Source organism: Diorhabda sublineata, chromosome 1, assembly GCF_026230105.1.
Source record: "Diorhabda sublineata isolate icDioSubl1.1 chromosome 1, icDioSubl1.1, whole genome shotgun sequence".
Lineage (NCBI taxonomy): Eukaryota > Metazoa > Arthropoda > Insecta > Coleoptera > Chrysomelidae > Diorhabda > Diorhabda sublineata.
Genome location: NC_079474.1, coordinates 44,696,643 through 44,714,443, shown reverse-complemented (window position 1 = coordinate 44,714,443; position 17,801 = coordinate 44,696,643). Strand labels below are relative to the sequence as shown.

The following is a 17,801-nucleotide window of genomic DNA, read 5'->3' as shown; positions in this document are numbered from 1 at the left end:
ATAACAAATAATGAGAGTAAAATTTTAAAAGTTTCTACCTGGAAAGGATTATTCCCAAAGCTCCGAAGAAGAGATAAAGAGGAGGTAGTTGCAATAATATAGAGCAGTGTGTTATAGCTTCGTCTATTCCTGAAGGGCAATCTTCAACACCATCACACCATACGCTTGCGTTAATACAAGCATCTAATTCTGGACAACGATATTGACAATCATCTGGACGCATCATGAAGAGTCCTAAACCATTAGGAGGAACATCTCTCCTGGAAAAAAACGATGATTAAGTAATAGTGTCGAACAGTCTATCGAATGAAAAAGTTCAGTATAAAAGTTGTAGATTATTTGATTGTGTTTCTTGCAAACATTTACCAATAAATATTGCTTTCAAAAACATTTTATGATAAGGAAGCGAAGTTTCCGAATAGAAGCTATTAGTCAAGCTTATAATTCTTCACATTGAGGAGCCCTCCTATTTCAATTGGTCCACCTATTCATATTCAAAGATTCACAAAACAATACGAAAAAAACTTTGCAAGCTCTATTTGTGAAATGAAGGAGAATTTAATAGCTAGATTTATACAGTAATCATTCTATAACGTGGTTTTTATTATAGCAAAAATTCTTTTCAGCATGGTATTAACCAAGCTTTGGATGTAACGAATTTCGAATATGTATTTTATATATTTGTTCAAGTTCAAGTAGTATTCTATCAGGATTTTTTCATCTCATGTCACAAAGTTTCTATTGGTGAGTGACCAGAACTATCAGTTCCATAATTGAAATATCAAAGTTTTTCAAGATGATTGACATCCTCTTCCATTATGTTATAAATTCTGGGCTTCTATTAACCTAGTCGGTAAAAGTGAATCTTCTGAAATGTGTGGTATTTATATGTATTCATAATTATGTTTCCTTGTCCCTTTCAAGGACATATTCAATTTCCTATTCCATAGATTGAGTAGATAGTTTGAGTTTGACATCCCCTTCCATTTGTTCAAAAAATTTTATTTGTTAACGACAATTCATATATTGCAATGGGCATCTAAATCCGTTTTGTTTTCTCTTTTGCAGTTGGTATGGGATTTTGCTCGAACTTGTAGCTATTATAACCTTAAAGTCCGCTTGAAGGCTCTTTTTCGGGAAAGATTTTGAAAAAGAAGAAACTATGGAAAAGTGGGAGATAAATTGTAGATAAGACTGCGTTGATTGCATCTTCCAATTATGGTCTAGGATTGGATGTGATGTAGCTGTTGGTCGTATTGCAGTGTAGCTTAAACTGTGTCCTGGCAATGAAGTTTTTTCTGCCCTTAAACTTAAAATTAATTTAAATGGTTGAATTATTATTGCTTTTCGTAGGTAATTAAGGGGCTTTAGAAAATTAGATTCCGCTTTTAGCTGTTGAACAGAATTGCGCCACAATTAAGGAAATTGGAAAACTATTTAACGAAAAATGTAAAAAAAAATATTTCATAGTTTCAATATAATTAATATTTTTTTCGTTTTTATTATTATAAATTTACTTTAAACGTCCCAAATTCTAGTTACTTTCTCTATGACAGCATCACTCTCCATTAGATAATCAATTTAAAGTAATTAGCACGGCGGGCGCTTTTGGTTCTTATGATCTTCTCAATGCTCCTCTTCCAGCACTTGTAATCGTGTTTGTTCCAATTTAACGGGACTTTGGCTTAAACGATGCAACAGTTTTGTATTTTCTATTAGCTAGACCCGAACTCAATTTTTCAGAATTGTGATATTTTGTTAGAAAAAAATGAATTTCTAAATCAATATTTCCTTTCCTTCCGTCTACGTCTACATTTGCTTGGATTTTGTTTTAATCTCATTCATTCGTGTTGATTTAAAGATTTATATTTCTATCATGATTCAAAAAAGCAAAAATATTCTCTATTGTTGCTTTAGAATATAAATATTAACGATAGGTCAACTGAAATGGGAAAGTGCTCATATTTCATCTATAAAACGACATAAAACTCACCGCCTAGAAAGTTCCAACCAATTAACGTAATATTCCGCTTCTTCTCTACCATAAAATTCAACAACAACCGTTTTTGATAATTCCGTACCTAAACGATCTATTTCTATTTTATCCAGTGACATCCCGTCGATAGCTTCGTGTGCTTTTTTCCAATTCCATCCTTCAGAGAATACTTCTACGATATGCTGTCGGTACGTTGAAGAAGAAGGACATATTAACGCCGAATAGACAGCTGTATGAACCTGTAAATAAATTAGTTTTTCCACATATTTAATTTGTACTTGCAATTATCTCAAATTAACGCACAAAAGGAAAATTTGTAATTTGTTTGATTTATAAATTGACGCCGATTTATTTGCTCTTTAAATAATATCTTTGACTGTATTCAGACTTTGTTGAAATTTGAGCCGAACTCACCAAAATAAATATTTTTACGTAGTCTAATAATAAAATTATAGTAGGCTCTCTACAAGCCTACTACTACTACTACTAATTTGGCCACTCAAATCCAAGTTGATTTTTGGCCCCGCCAACAATTTGCTCCCATAATGTTCTATCCTCACGTCTTCACCCATTTGATTATTCCATCTTGCTCTTGGTCTTCCCAGTGGTCGCCTTCCTTCTGGTTAATCTCTTCACATTTATTGTTGTTTCTTCATCCTTTCTTCTTACTTTGCCTAATTCTTCTACTTCTTATCATAGCTACAATATCTGGTCGTCTGTACCAGTCCCTGTTTTTCAGTATACTCTATACTCCTCCTTCGAAAACTGGCCCATATATCCTTCTGAGTGTGTTTTGTTAGTGTCCACATCTCAGCTCCATACAATAAAACTGGCTGTATTATGACTGTGTATATTTACTGTTAAGTAATTTCGATAGGCTCCAAAAATATCTACTGGCTGCATTTAACCTCATCTGTATTTCTTCTTCCATTTTATTGTAGCTGTTCAAATCCTAGGTACTTAAATTCTTCTACAACCAAACTCTTAATCCAATTTTTCACTTACTTGTAAACCTCGGCTGAAATGGCCTTCAGTACCTCAATCGATTTACTTTTTATGGCGTCGATGAACTCATAGATTATTTTAAGTTTCGAAAAGAAAAATAAAAACCAAATTTGACGGATACGCCAAATAATCAATCACAGCCAGTTTGGAATGTGTGGTATTACCAAAGTTATCTGTTGCAACTAAAGCTTGTATATCGAGTTATTTAACTCTATTGTGAAAATGAGGAGATCCGCAGGACACCATCATCTATAGAGAATATTTACTTACTACTATCCTGTTCGCGTGCTCACATTTCTGGCCAGTGATGAGAGTTTTGATAGTCGAGTTACCTTTTCGAGTTGAATGACGCACAATGAAACCATTGATTTTAACGTATAAATACTTGTTCAGTCCAGGAATTATCACTCTGGGATTCGATTCGCAGTTAATCTGGAATATAAGTAAGATGATATTATTAAGTATTTGGTCATGGCATCATAGTGAAATCGTATAACATTGGATCGAATTTCAACGCGTTACATTTAATTAGAATTATATTGATTACTTTTTTACCGTAAAATCAGTAAAACGGAAATTAATGTTCCATTTTACGGCGGATTTATAAAAAAAATTAGTAGAAATAGCTGGAATGAAAATTTCTCATAGTTTTACTGTTTTAAATCGTAAAAAAAAACGGTTTTGCAAAATAATCCTTTACAAAAAATTATGGTAATTATACACTTTCGCGGTCACCTGGTTTTTTGGCTCTAGAAAATCGAAAAATGGATGGATTTTATTGATCTTGATCTCAAAATGTTCCATTTTACGGCGGATTTATAAAAAAAATTAGTAGAAATAGCTGGAATGAAAATTTCTCATAGTTTTACTGTTTTAAATCGTAAAAAAAACGGTTTTACAAAATAATCCTTTACAACAAATTATCTCATTATCAGATAAAGTTCTTATATTTTTTTTGTATTCTACATAAATTAATAAACAATTTAAAAAAAATCCAATTTTTTCAGTTTTTATAGCTTAAAATGAAATCGATGAAAAACAATCAATTTTCGTGAATAGTTTCGTACTATATTCTTCAATGTTAATAGTTTTTGGACTATTGAAAATCGAAAAATTGATAAATTTTATAATTTTGGTCTCAAAATGTTCCATTTTACGACGAATTTATGAAAAACGTTTTTTGTTTGCATTTAAAGTCATGAAACTGTAAAAAATATTTATATTTTTTAATTTTCGTATTTTTTTTATAAATCCGCCGTAAAATGGAACATTTTGAGACCAAGATCATTAAAATCCATCCATTTTTCGATTTTCTAGAGCCAAAAAACCAGGTGACCGTGAAAGTGTATAATTACCAATATTCTTGTATTAAATATTAACGTAATTTCATACATGGAGATCGCATACTTATATATATATTTGACATGTTAAATCTTTTCATATTTTCACAAATACGTGTTATTAGGTCCAATAGGAGTAGTATAATATTTTTTCTGATAGGGTCGAAATGTGGAAAATATTTATTTTTGGAAAACAATATTTTTCGATATAAATCAATCAATTTTTTATGTTTCTACATAGAATTATTAAACTCTTATTTTCTTAGACCTTTCCTGAATTTAATTCCCGAACCCCCTTTTGAACACATAACAACAAAGCATCCGTGGAAAAAGTACAGTGTGCGACACATATAAAAATCTAAATATTTCTCCCTCACATGAATCGTGTACGAAGAAACTTGCTCGGAAGATATATGTACTTTTTATACAATATATTAATGATTGTTTTCTATTGAGAACTGCTACCCCTGGTATAATAAAGTGAATGATAATTCTAGTTCTTTGAGTTTGATTATCGGTATTCGGTTTGTATTCCTTACATTTTTTCTAAATTATATATTTGTTTATATCAAGAACTAAAATTGAATTCTGTCGGTTTGTACTCAATTATTCATTTTAGAAACTTAGAAAGTACCGATAAACAAGATTAAATTCTAGTTGATTTTGTTTGGCTATTTCAGTATCTTTTCCATAGTACTTTCGATCAAATTAGCTTTAGATTCTTCCTCCGAACGCTTAAATGTCACTTCGTTAATTGTTTGAACATGAAACCAGGCGGAAAAACTAAAACGGCAGTGTTGGTATTACGTTAACCTTGAAGCTTTTAACACAGATCTGGCTTAGCTCAACTCAAACTTCAAATTTTCACAATTCATTGGACCAACTTTAAATTATTTACGAATTTGACATTTCTCTCTATTATTTAACATCTTTGGTCTATATATTGTAAAGGGCAAATAATAAATTCGCCTATTAGTTTATTCACTTGGTAATTTTACCTGGAAATACTTTATTCGGATATTTGAAAATTCTGATTCCGACGAAGTCCTTCCTAACTTTACCAACAAGTATCTTTGTTTCTCGCCCCAACATATTGAAAAAATATTTAATACATTAACAAACACTATATTTATGCAGTAACCTTTTTGTGAAATATATAGTTTCAGAGTACGAAAGCTGCAACAGTCTAAGTGATTTCCACACCACCATTTTGGTCTTTGAATACCTAGACAAATTGGTTAAAATCTCGTGTTTTTTTTTTAGTACATTAGCAGATTTGGTTTTCTTTTATTATTATATCACAACTAGTGAAAGTATACAAGAATAACGTATTATCTGTAGCTGTTTTATCAATGATACTTTTTGTTGAATATATTTGTTGAGAAAGTTTCCCTTTTCCTAGTTTGAGAATATATAGTAGTTAAATATTTATATTACTAAGAATAAAAAATTCATATTAATCTCAATTTTTGACCCTTCTATGATCTACCCTTATTTTTCCAACGCGATTTTTATATCTATGTCAATGTCTTTGAAATATATTCGTTACGTTAATAAAGAATACATTATTAACCTAAATAAAGCATAATTCCGCGTCAGCTAGTCAAATTATAATTAATTTCAAAGGCTTTTACTGGATAGTTTATTTTTTTGACTTATGACACTATTTCAGCGGAGGTGCCAATTGTAAATTAATATAATAAATTGAACTGAAAGGCAAAAAAATAAAATACAGTTTTGAAACAATGAAAAACACGCTTTTAAAGTAATACTTAAAAATTATAATTTTCGAAAATTGAATAACACCCTTTTCATGAAATTTTTAAACTAACTATGCGATCTGAATCTGACTTCCAGTCCGGAGACTATCCGAATGATTCTTTCGATTACTGAAAATTAAAAATATCATAGAAAATACCCCACGCAATAATTTTCTCATTAGTAGTTTTTTTGTGCCAGAAATTATCTTTAACATCTTTGTTTGATTATTGCTAGAAGATTTTTTTAAACTGATTTAATAGTTAATATATTCAAACAACGCATGTCTTTCGTATGTTGAAACTCTTGATTGCACAGAAAAATGTTTTTGAGTACCATTTTCTCAATATGGCGTTGCGCGTGGCAAAGATACGAGGGGGCAAAGTAAATATTCCAAAAGGATACGTGGAAATCTCAAATTTTTCAAATTTCTGGGCAAACTTTTCAGTTAAACGTTTTTGCGGGTATGGCTCAAGAATAAAATTGTAAGATAACCAATTAATACTCTTTAAAACCACCATTATCATACTAAATACAACAATTTCGTACGATACATCGCTACGTATATCTAATATTTAGTTCCACTCCAATACTTTGAGTAAGATATTCAGTTTTCGAAAAATTTTGTAAATTTCCTAGAAAAGTCCAGATCGTTCAAAGATTTGAAGAAATTGCTCGACTTTTCTAGAAAACACTTTTTTCAATATTTTAATCTTCTCACCTTTTTGACATTTTCTCGATTACGCTTTAATTTTGTGTTATCACAAATTATTTTTGGAGCTTTGCTTATGGCGAAAAATTAAATTGAAACATGTCTATAATGAAAAATTGGGTCATAAAAATCTCCAAGGTACGTATACGTATACTTTTTTATGTACGATGAGGTCTTGCAATTCCAATAAAAAATTTAGTCTACGCATCTTTCATATTTATTACCCTCATATTTATACATTTTATTATAAGAAAACTTCAACCCTTAGCTCGGTTCTGCATAGAAGTTAACCCGTAACGAACACAAACTTGGTTTCACCTTAGAATTAATTGTCTTCCCCGGACTTATCTGAGGAAATTGGAGACTATGTAAATTTTATTAACGAAAATTTCATGGGAAAAAAAAGAGAAGCTACAAAGAATTTCAATTAAAAATATATTAGAGAAATTTTCTCTCTCAAAATAACTTTTGCTATAGAAACTACTTAAAACATTTAGAAATCAAGAAAATATTTACAAATACCACGAATTTAAACTATAAAAAATAGTATAGTATAGTATTTATATTTTCAGGTAAAATTACCGAGTGAATGAACTAATAGGCGGAATTGTTATTTGCCCTTTGAAATATATAGACCAAAGATGTTAAATAATAGAGAGAAATGTCAAATTCGCATATATTTTAAAGTTGGTCCAATGAATTGTGAAAATTTGAAGTTTGAGTTGAGCTAAGCCAGATCTGTGTTAAAAGCTTCAAGGTTAACGTAATACCAACACTGCCGTTTTAGTTTTTCCGCCTGGTTTCATGTTCAAACAATTAACGAAGTGACATTTAAGCGTTCGGAGGAAGAATCTAAAGCTAATTTAATCGAAAGTACTATGGAAAAGATTTGTTCAGAATGAAATTTTTGAACCATTCTTTGTATTACATTCGGAATCATCAGCATTGTCCTAAATACTTTTTTACTAAATCATATTTAATCTCATAATTTCTACCTATATTTCCATCATAAAAAAACTATTATTCACACACGTGAGAAATTATACTCTACTGAAATAGCCACACAAAATCAACTTGGATTTAATTTCGTTTATCGGTACTTTCCAAGTTTCTAAAACGAATAATTGAGTACAAACCGACAGAATTCAATTTTAGTTTTTGATATAAACAAATATATAATTTAGAAAAAATGTAAGGAATACAAACCGAATACCGATAATCAAACTCAAAGAACTAGAATTATCATTCACTTTCTTATACCAGGGGTGAAAGTTCCGGGAATTTCTCAATAGAAAACAATTATGAATATATTGTATAAAAAGTACATATATCTTCCGAGCAAGTTTCAAGTGAGGGAAAAATATTTAGATTTTTATGTGTGTCGTACACTGTACTTTTTCCACGGATGCTTTGTTGTTATGTGTTCAAAAGGGGGTTCGGGAATTAAATTCAAAATATATATTACATAAACTCATTCTATATTATATTTGGAATTGGAATTAACAGTTATATTTGAACATAACTTAGGTAGAACGTTGCATTTCAACACGTTAACCAAGGTCGAAGTTGAAGTTGATGGTGAAACCTATTAAGCTTCTACAACATTGTTGTATTCAGGTTCTGGTGGCACTGGAGACAGCAAAATCGTTGAATTTCCAATCCCCGTTGCGGGCTAATATTAAAAGATCTGATTCTACATTAACTAAAATAGACGCAGATGACCTTCGGAAACAATGGCCTCGTTATAATTCTGAATTTGACAATTGCAAATATTTCGCTGTATCTTTTGCTGTAGTGCTAAATTTATCTATTCACACGAGCTGTTTTGAAAATTTGCCATTTGGGTAATATGGAAAAAAGCATGTCTCATAAGTGAATGGTTGGAGCATCTCATATTGTATTTGTATAAATTTGGTAGAATTCTACTGTAAATGTGAAATTTCTAGGAACATTGTTATATTGTAGGGTAGTTCCATTAAAAAAGATTAATGGCAATATAAAGCAGAAGTTGAAACCCTATTTAAAAATTATATAATAGGATGCTATTGAATATTTTTATATGTTTGAAATAATAAAATTACAGTTTTTTTTTTAATTTTTGACTATATATATATATATATATATATATATATATATATTTTTATATATGTTTTAAGGTTATTCAAAACGAAAATTGTAGAAAAACAGAATTTTATTATTATTTTCGCGAATTTAAATTTTTAGTGACATGATTCAAGGTTTTCCATAGAAATTCTTTTTAAAATCTTTATATATACAAAACCTATGGTTCAATCAATTTTCGTTTCGTTTTTCTCACTTTCGTTTCACCGTGTATAACCGAAATTAATAATATATAATAACACAAATTTATTTGCGGCTATGTTACACTAAAATTAGAAGTATCAAAGTTGGTAATTATCTGAAGTTAACCAGTCTAGAACCTCAGTTGCACCTTTGTGGGCCCCTCTATCCCTTCATTATAAGTTCTTTTAAAGTACACTACAGTTTGTAAAAAGCGAGCCCTATCTTTCTCTTGTTTAGTAGGTACAAAATGAAATATTTGCCAAAATGTTGTGCAGCTTCTTGAATTCGAAATTCCAGTTGTTAAATTTCAGACTTGTGATTCATGCTTAAGTTGGGTTATCATAATAAAAGTAAAAAATGAAGTTTCACTCAATTATCAATCTTAGTAATATTCTACATTCAAATTTCCAAATTCAACATTGTTGCCCCGATTCATAGTATGAATATTGGTAATTATCTTAAGTTAACTAGTCTAGAACCTCAGTTACACCTTTGTGCGCCCCTCTACGCCTTCATTATAAGTTCTTTTGAAGTATGAATTCATCTTAATAGGAAAGAAACACAGTACACTTACAGTTTGTAAAAAGCGAGCCCTATCTATCTCTTGTTTAGTAGATACAAAATGAAATATTTGCCAAAATGTTGTGCAGCTTCATGAATTAGAAATTCCAGTTGTTAAATTTTTTGACTTGTGGTTCCTGGTTCCGCAACAGGCCAGTTCATAAACATGTCAAATAGAAATGATGCAAAATATCTATTAGGCTTTAACTTCACACATATCATATCAAGAAGCTTGAAAGCTATTTTATAAATCTCTGTTTATATACAATCTCCTCCACAATTGTTCGAAATGCCATATTTCCGGCAGAATATTGGAGCCTTGTCGTTTTATTTTCTTGATGAAGTTGAGAGTTTCTGATATTTTTATCGATATTTTCAGTTATTCTCCTTTTTCTCGCTTTTATATTTGTGATTGAAAGCACTCACTGATAATTCAACATGATTGAACATCGAACGACAAACGTAAATAGAAAATCTTTTCAGAAACTTTTAGTAACAATCTCCATCACAACTGACACTCTTTTGATATGAAAGTTTGTTATGTTGGCTTACATTTTTTTATCACAATGAATAGATTTTAATACTCGTATATCTGTAATTGAATCTTAAGTTGATTTTCAATTATAAAATTGAAAAAGGATTTTAAATATGCCACTTAAACAAATATTCGAACTTTTATTAATTTTTCTTCAGTTTTGACGTGAAGTATAATATTTTAACGGCAACTGCCAAATTTTGTGCTCACTCACTCAGTAGTTTATTAGTTTATTTTTAAAAGTAGTTAAACTCTAAATATTCTCAAACAACGAAATACTGAACGGTAATAATATATTTGAAGTAAGGATTTGGCTTAAAAATTATTCTGCTATGCAAAACAATTAAACATCTCAAGAACTTTTTGGTCATTTTTGAGTGGGAGATAAAAGATTAGAAGACAGAAGCGTGCGTACTGTGTTGTTATGTTATGTTATGTCAACATTCAATCTATATTACTATTTGCCCGCCACTGTTTCTGGCGCTGAAAACAAACAATTGACAGGACGCCTCTGTTTTAATATGTATCTAAGTATTTGTGTGTGGATACTTGTGCAGTGCCTCTCTTAAATAATGTTCCATTGAATTCACTGAAGGTGTATAGTCGTATAGCTCGAGCAACCTTCGTGTCTACAAACTAACTTTTCCAGTTTTCTGTGAATCACATTTGTCGATAGTTTCGGTGAAATCAAGTCTATATATGAAACTAAGGTCGAATGGCGTGTGTTTCAGTCAACTGTTTCACAGCTAGACTTCTCAAATGCTTTTTGGGGACTCAGAAAAGAAACCGTTCAAAAAAAAACCACCAGACCTAGCAAAAGTATCTATGACTATTGTGGCTGCTGACACGATTTTGCTTTAAGACAAATGGAGCTTGGGTATGTTGTTTTTAAATACTCAGCATATTTATTCCACGAAAATAGTTCCATTTTGAAAAATACAGGGGAAAATTTGCTGTATCGATGAAATTAGTTGCTGCCTGCAGTCATCCTTTGTTTTGGAAGTCCGAATTCAAACGGGATCTCAAAATGTTCAATTTGTTCCTTTTGTAGATTGAAAAAATGTACTTTGCCTCATCTTCTCTTGGATTTATGAAAGAATTTGAGATGGTACTTTCATTGGGATTCAAAATTTGAAAGTTTTGAGTGATATCAATTACTTGCATTAACATGTACCCTCTTATTTTACCATTACGCACGCTTCTTTCTTTTAAAAATTCTTTGTTATAGATCTTCTGTTTGGAAATAATTTACGATATTTTCGGACGGGCAGTGGAGAAATGTAATAGTTTACCGCGGTGGTTGTAAATAATAAAAATATTTTTATGATGTTCAACAATAACTCCTTTTGTCCGAATAATGTTACGTCTATGACATTTCTGGTGCCTCAAACACTTTCTAAACAGATTATGAGTGCGTCCTGAACAATTAAACTTCAATGTATAATATAACGGCTTCAAATTATTGAACCTGTGTTATAGTCGTGAAAATAGACCAATAACTGTATTTTTTTATGAAAAAATCTCTATATTCCAACAATTTTATAAAATAAAAGCATATATGGTGAACAGCGGTTATAAAAAATAAGAGCAAACCGTAATAAAGGTAAGATCATCGCTGGAAAAAGTGTAATGACTATGTTGAAAAAACAAAAATGATTAAGTGAAAAATCATCTAGTTTTCAAACAACCCTCGTATTGGTACTACTTAAATTTCTATGCAGATTGATGTCCGAGGTAAAGAGAGAGAATAAGAGAGGGCTAGAAGTGTCTCCTTGTAGAAATCCTTTTTTTTTAATTAATTAATTAATTGTCTTATTACATATACTATAAATTAAAACGAAATTTTTCGGTTTATTAATCAAATATCGGTATACATACGAATATCTTTTTAGCTCTTAATTTAATCGCCAAAACATAAGATAGCATTAAATTTCCCACATCAAATTTCTATTGCCCATTTTATAAAAGCAATTCCTTATCGAGTTATAGAATTCATAAACAAAAACGACATTTGACTTGAAATAATCAAACTTAAATCTTCAATATAATTTAAATGGCGAGGTTTACGGAAAACATATCAGATACTTTTTTGTAGAGCGTCAAATTTTCTACAAAATTTTTCAGAGAAATTTTTTGTACAATCAATTTTTGTTCATTAATTATGAAGTATTAATTTTTTTCTAACTGAGAAAAAAATAGAACAAAGCGATACGGAGGATCTTCTCATTAAAATTAAGAGCCCATATTTGGTGAGAATTTTTGTAAGGTGTCTAGCAACCTAGTTTTCCGTGTCAGTTGTGAAAAAAATAGTCTATATTAAAGGACTTCATAATTGATTGAATCAATTGCCTTTTTGAAATGTACGAACAGACTATACAATTTTATTTCTGGAAGATAAAACAATATCCATACGTGGCAATGTAATTGATAAGAAATTCCGAAAAAGGATGACAAATTTCAATCATAAATTGATATTCTTCAACCTGAAAATGTAAAACATCCATTCTCAAGTGACAGTTAGACTTTTAATTTTTTTGAAAGGTTAATATATCAATTTAGCAATTGAGAGAGATATTTCCATTCAAATTTATATTTTTTTATTTCTACGTATTATATCTATTAGTTTTTGAGTCGTAAATTCGAAGTTTTCGTTGTAAATATCACTTTCCATATTGAAACATTTTTTATTCTGTCACTAGAATGTAGGATGCATTTTTTTATATCTACGAAATTTTCACTACTTACCCCATCGAAGGACGTAGGATAATGAAAAGCAATCTCTCCGCTGGCTCCTCTATATCTCAAGTTTTTCCTACATCCGGGAGTTTTTATATATTTCCAATGTCCTTCGAATAAAAGCGTATCGAAATCATCTGACGCGTTCATTCCCATTACGTTGAATCGCAATTCTACCACATTCGACGTTGAAAAATATGTAAACGGAATGAGTCTACTTTTATCCACAGTGCACAGACAGTCTTTCGGAACACCCGGTACGTCGTTCCATGGTACTTCGTAGAATCTGAGGGTGGCTGATGTATTTCCGAAACATTCTAATTGATTTGTATCTCTGCTGATAACTGTTTCGCATCGGCGGTTCTTCACTATCATCTCGGTTATTGTTATTTTGATGCGTTCGTCTTTTTTTACTTCGAAACGGTAGACGCAACTAGAAAAATGTTTGATAAGATATAAGTACGTTCCTAATGAATACTAGTAGTCCGGGGGCGGTCAATGCTACAGTGTGCAATCATAAAGCCGATAGGATAAAACAGTAGTATTCCTATGTATTTTGAGCCGCTGAATTCAAATATGCTCGGCGTTTTGGCGAAAAACTGGTAAATTTTTTTTAAATCTCCTTCTTCTTCTTTCTTTTATGTAAGCAAAATGCTTGTGTTTTCCTTCGTGTCCTTTGCCGTTTAATTATTAGAGAGGTTGGCGCTCCATCTCTTGCGGGGTCTTCCAACGCTTCGGCGCCCTAAGGGCGACTTATCTCCAGCTATTTTGACTATTCGGTCGTCATTCATTCGATGTATGTGTTTGTTCCATTCTCTCTTTTTTCCTAATATCAATTCGTTTACGTTGTGAATAATATATGTTAATATATCCCGGATGACAGCCTTGTAGATTCGAGATTTGGTCTCGAATCCGATATATTTGTTTCGGAAGATTGTATCGTTCAGGTAAGCTGAAGTTTGTGCTTTTTTTGTCGCTTAGTTTCTTCGATGTCACTGTATCCTGATATCTCTATGTCTAGATATTTGAATTTCATGTCTTGCTGTATAATTTCATCATCCACAACCAGCATCTGATAGGTGTTTTTGCTGCATTTCGTTTTTGCTGCAAATATCTTCATTTTCAAACTTTTTGCCGTTGTGTTGAATTTGAATATTAATCTCTATAGGTCGTCTTCGTTTTCTGCAATCAGAAGCATAGCATAGGAGCCTGACGTCTTTGTTCCCCATTTTATACTTTCAAGTTACGAGTGCTTTTTATTACTTCGTCCCTAACGATGTTGAACCATTGATTTTGGCTTGTATTTTGATTCTTTGATAAATTTTTTTTGATGGTTTTTATGATGTTAATGGGATTTGCCTGTTTTATAGAAGGTGTACCAAGTCCTACATTGTAGGACTTGGTACACTTGGACTCTATAAAACACATGAACGCCGGTTTGTTATACTAGATGGCTTTTTCAGTTATTCGTCGCAGAACAAATATCGCATCTGTACATGTACAAGATCTTCCTGATATGAATCCTTGCTCACCTTGTGGTGAGTTCATTCATTTTGTTTATCATGATCTTTGTTACTAGTTTCAAGGTTGTATTTAGAAGGTTTATATGCCTCGGTAGTTTGCAGGTATCTTCTGAACAGTAAAATTGTGGTACTTAGGCGCCATTCATCCGGAATTTTCTGATCTAATAGGATTTTGCCGGTTATAGTTGTTAGTTGCTGTTTCAGGCTTTTCCCGCCGTATTTAAGAAGTTCATTTGGAATGCCGTCTGGGCCAGGACTTTTTCTGTTCTTAAGTTTCATTAATGCGGTTTCTATATCTCTTTCTTCTATTTCAGCTACTGCGTTAGTTGTGATTTCTGGATAATGGGGTATCTTTCCGTATCTTCTTTTTTATACAATTCTTTATGATATTGGACCTAAGTTTCTTTGTTATGTGGTTTGAGCTAATATATTCACTAGCTTTTTTTCTCTGAGTTCTGATGCATCTCCACATCTGTTTTTGGAGGCCATAAAAGTCATTTTCAATCTTTTTTGAAAACGCTTCCCAATACTGTTCTTTTTTTGCCTTACTAGTATATCAGTGTTGTTTCTTACCCTCTTATAGTCATCGTAGTCTTTGTTTTGTTTAGTTTATGTTGTCATGTGTTTTAGATAAGCCTTATTTTTTTTGATACTTGATTGGGATTGTATTTTTGTTGTTTTATATTTCGTGTGCCAAGGACTTCTATTATGTTCCGTTTTAGTTTCTCCCAGCTTTCATTCACTCCTTCTGCTCCGCTTATTGAGTTCGTGTCAACTTTCTCGTTCTTTGTACAGTTCTTTCATACTAATATAATAAAGTGATTCAACATTCAACTCCGCCTGCATGATCGCGGGTGAACTGATAGCCCTGTGATTATCTTGCCGCTCCTAAGCCTGGAAAAAAGAGGAGGGCTCAGGAGTCAGGCAAGCTCCCTGCTTAAGATAAAAAACAGCAACAGCTCACAGAGCCGAAGCTCCGCCTTGGACAAGGACGAATGTTAGATCGCGATTGATTAAACAAATTATGGACAAATGGTTTTTTTCAGTTCGAAAATTTTTTTTATGCAAATATGGTGTATTTCAAGAAGGTCATTTTTCCGTATAATGCATATTTAAAAATTTATACATTTTTTAAAATCGAAAAATTCTTACTAACTTTCGATGTTAATAACTTTTGACCATCTGAACTTTTTAAATTGGAGAATCGGTTTTGTTATTTGAACCTTAATCTACAAATTTGTATAATTTGATATTAGTTCAGGGTCGGCGTTTGGCACTTATCAAGATTGACATTTAAGCGCTTTCTCAACGTTGCAGCGCGTGTCAACAAGCCTTGATCACCGCGCGCATTTTATGTCGTTAATTTACTATCTGCAGTAAAAAGAGATCCATGAAATATTTCCAATCATGGAATGCATATATTTTTCAAGATTTTTTTGAATAATTTATCTTATTACGTATAAATATTTGATGTATATTATAATTTGTTATCACAGTCAGTATTACATGTCTTCGCACACACTTGTATGTTTTCATTTACTAAAGTTGATATCGAATTTTCATTATTTCATATAAATGACTAATTATCTGGATTCAACAACAAACGTTTCCATTTAATTCTCTCAATTGGCTTAAAGAAATTAACAAAGTAAAAATAAACAATAAAACTTGTAATTTAAAAAACTAAAAGTTATTAAAAAATATATAAAATACTAGTACTTCATTTTATGAAGAAGAAAGAAAGCTACTATATTTCGTTTAAATGCGTTTAAATACAATAATTCAGGTTTTATTTTATTTGATCGTGTAGTTAGATAGCTTACCTATTTAATAGAATGATATTATTAATGTTAATAACAAAGTTTTGTTGTTGATCTTTTTTAAGTCAGATAGTGAATTAGGGACATAAAATGCACGCCAGAAAAAGTTGCCTGTATTTGGCGCGCATTGATCGAGGTTTGTCGTCAAGCGCTGCAACGTTGAGAAAGCGCTTAATTGTCAATCGTGATAAGCGCCAAACGCCGAACCTGCACTGATATCAAAGTATACAAATTTGTAGAGAACGATTCAAATAATTAGTACGATTTTTCAATTTCAAAAATACATAAACATACACACATACACAAATAAAATACACAAACATATCTTATCTTCTTAAAATAGGCCTTATTTGCATAAAAAAACTATCCGAATCGAAAAAAACCATTCGTTCGTAATTTGTTTGAACAAAAAGTACTAGTTTTTCGCAAAAACGCCGGGCATATTTGGATTCAACGGCCCAAATTACAGAACAACACTGTTTTATCCTATGATTACACACGGCAGCATAGACCGCTCCTGGACAAAAGCTAAAAATGGAATTTGTATTTCTAAATCAATGTTAGGCAGCTAAATTATTGTGTAAAAAAGTTATTTTTCGATTAATTCCCTTGTATCAAACATCTTCGGGAAAATACGTTATATAATTAAAGCATAAAATATTTAATCAACCCTCGCCATTTCAAATAAGGGTTTATTTCGAACCAAATATTCCACTAGGGATTATTATTAAATTTAAAGCCAACTAACCCGATAAAATGATGAAAATTAAATTCCTGTGAAAATTATACTTTGAGATAGGTATGCGGTTAGGTAGCAACATCTATCTCGTGTTTATGTAACGGATCTATCTAACTGAATTTCAAAACGCCGGTTGATTCTAATGAAAATGATACCTCAAACAACCAATAATCGAATTAAATGGAAACAACATATTGATATTTCGACATTAAACCAAAGCTTGATTGTAATGAGGAGATAAACGCAATTCGTTAATCGCCACTGCAAAAGTAACAATTAATGTTTGTGTTAGTGACACACATAATACCTATACCTATCTATTGTGAAAAAAAATTGATTTTTTATATATTAATGCAATAGTTTTCGAATTATTTAAGAATTCCAAGAATCGTGGCAAATATTTTGAAATTTGTACAGAATTTGGTTTGGTCCTTTCTTGGTATTTTTAGTATATCGAGTGTTTCAAAACGTTCGCATGCATTAAGCGAAAAAAATCGATTAAAAATCACCGAACAATCACATGCGGTAGCAGCGAAATACTTTTATCGACTGCTCGATACGAAAGAACTTAAACGTTCCGCAAGCTTTGATTGGCTAACCGTTATTGTTAATTTGCGATTGATCTATGCGTTATAAACTTGTGATTGTTTGATGACTTTTAATCGATTTTTTCCACTTAATGCAGTGATATAACTCGCATGCGAAAGTTTTGAAACACCCTGTATATCGTGTAACAAACATCAATTGTGTCACATTGACGATAATCTCTAAT

General features: G+C 31.3%; 1 protein-coding gene across 1 annotated transcript in view; it reads right to left on the bottom strand.

Annotated features, from left to right (window-relative positions):
* LOC130450988 (uncharacterized) overlaps positions 1-17,801 on the bottom strand; it is a 118,142-nt gene that overhangs the window by 11,398 nt on the left and 88,943 nt on the right. The window contains exons 10-13 of the mRNA XM_056789765.1: positions 12,957-13,380; positions 3,272-3,433; positions 1,994-2,235; positions 39-260 (exon numbers count right to left, since the gene is read on the bottom strand). Of these exons, the coding sequence (XP_056645743.1) occupies positions 39-260; positions 1,994-2,235; positions 3,272-3,433; positions 12,957-13,380 (1,050 nt within the window). The remainder of the gene's footprint in view (positions 1-38; positions 261-1,993; positions 2,236-3,271; positions 3,434-12,956; positions 13,381-17,801) is intronic.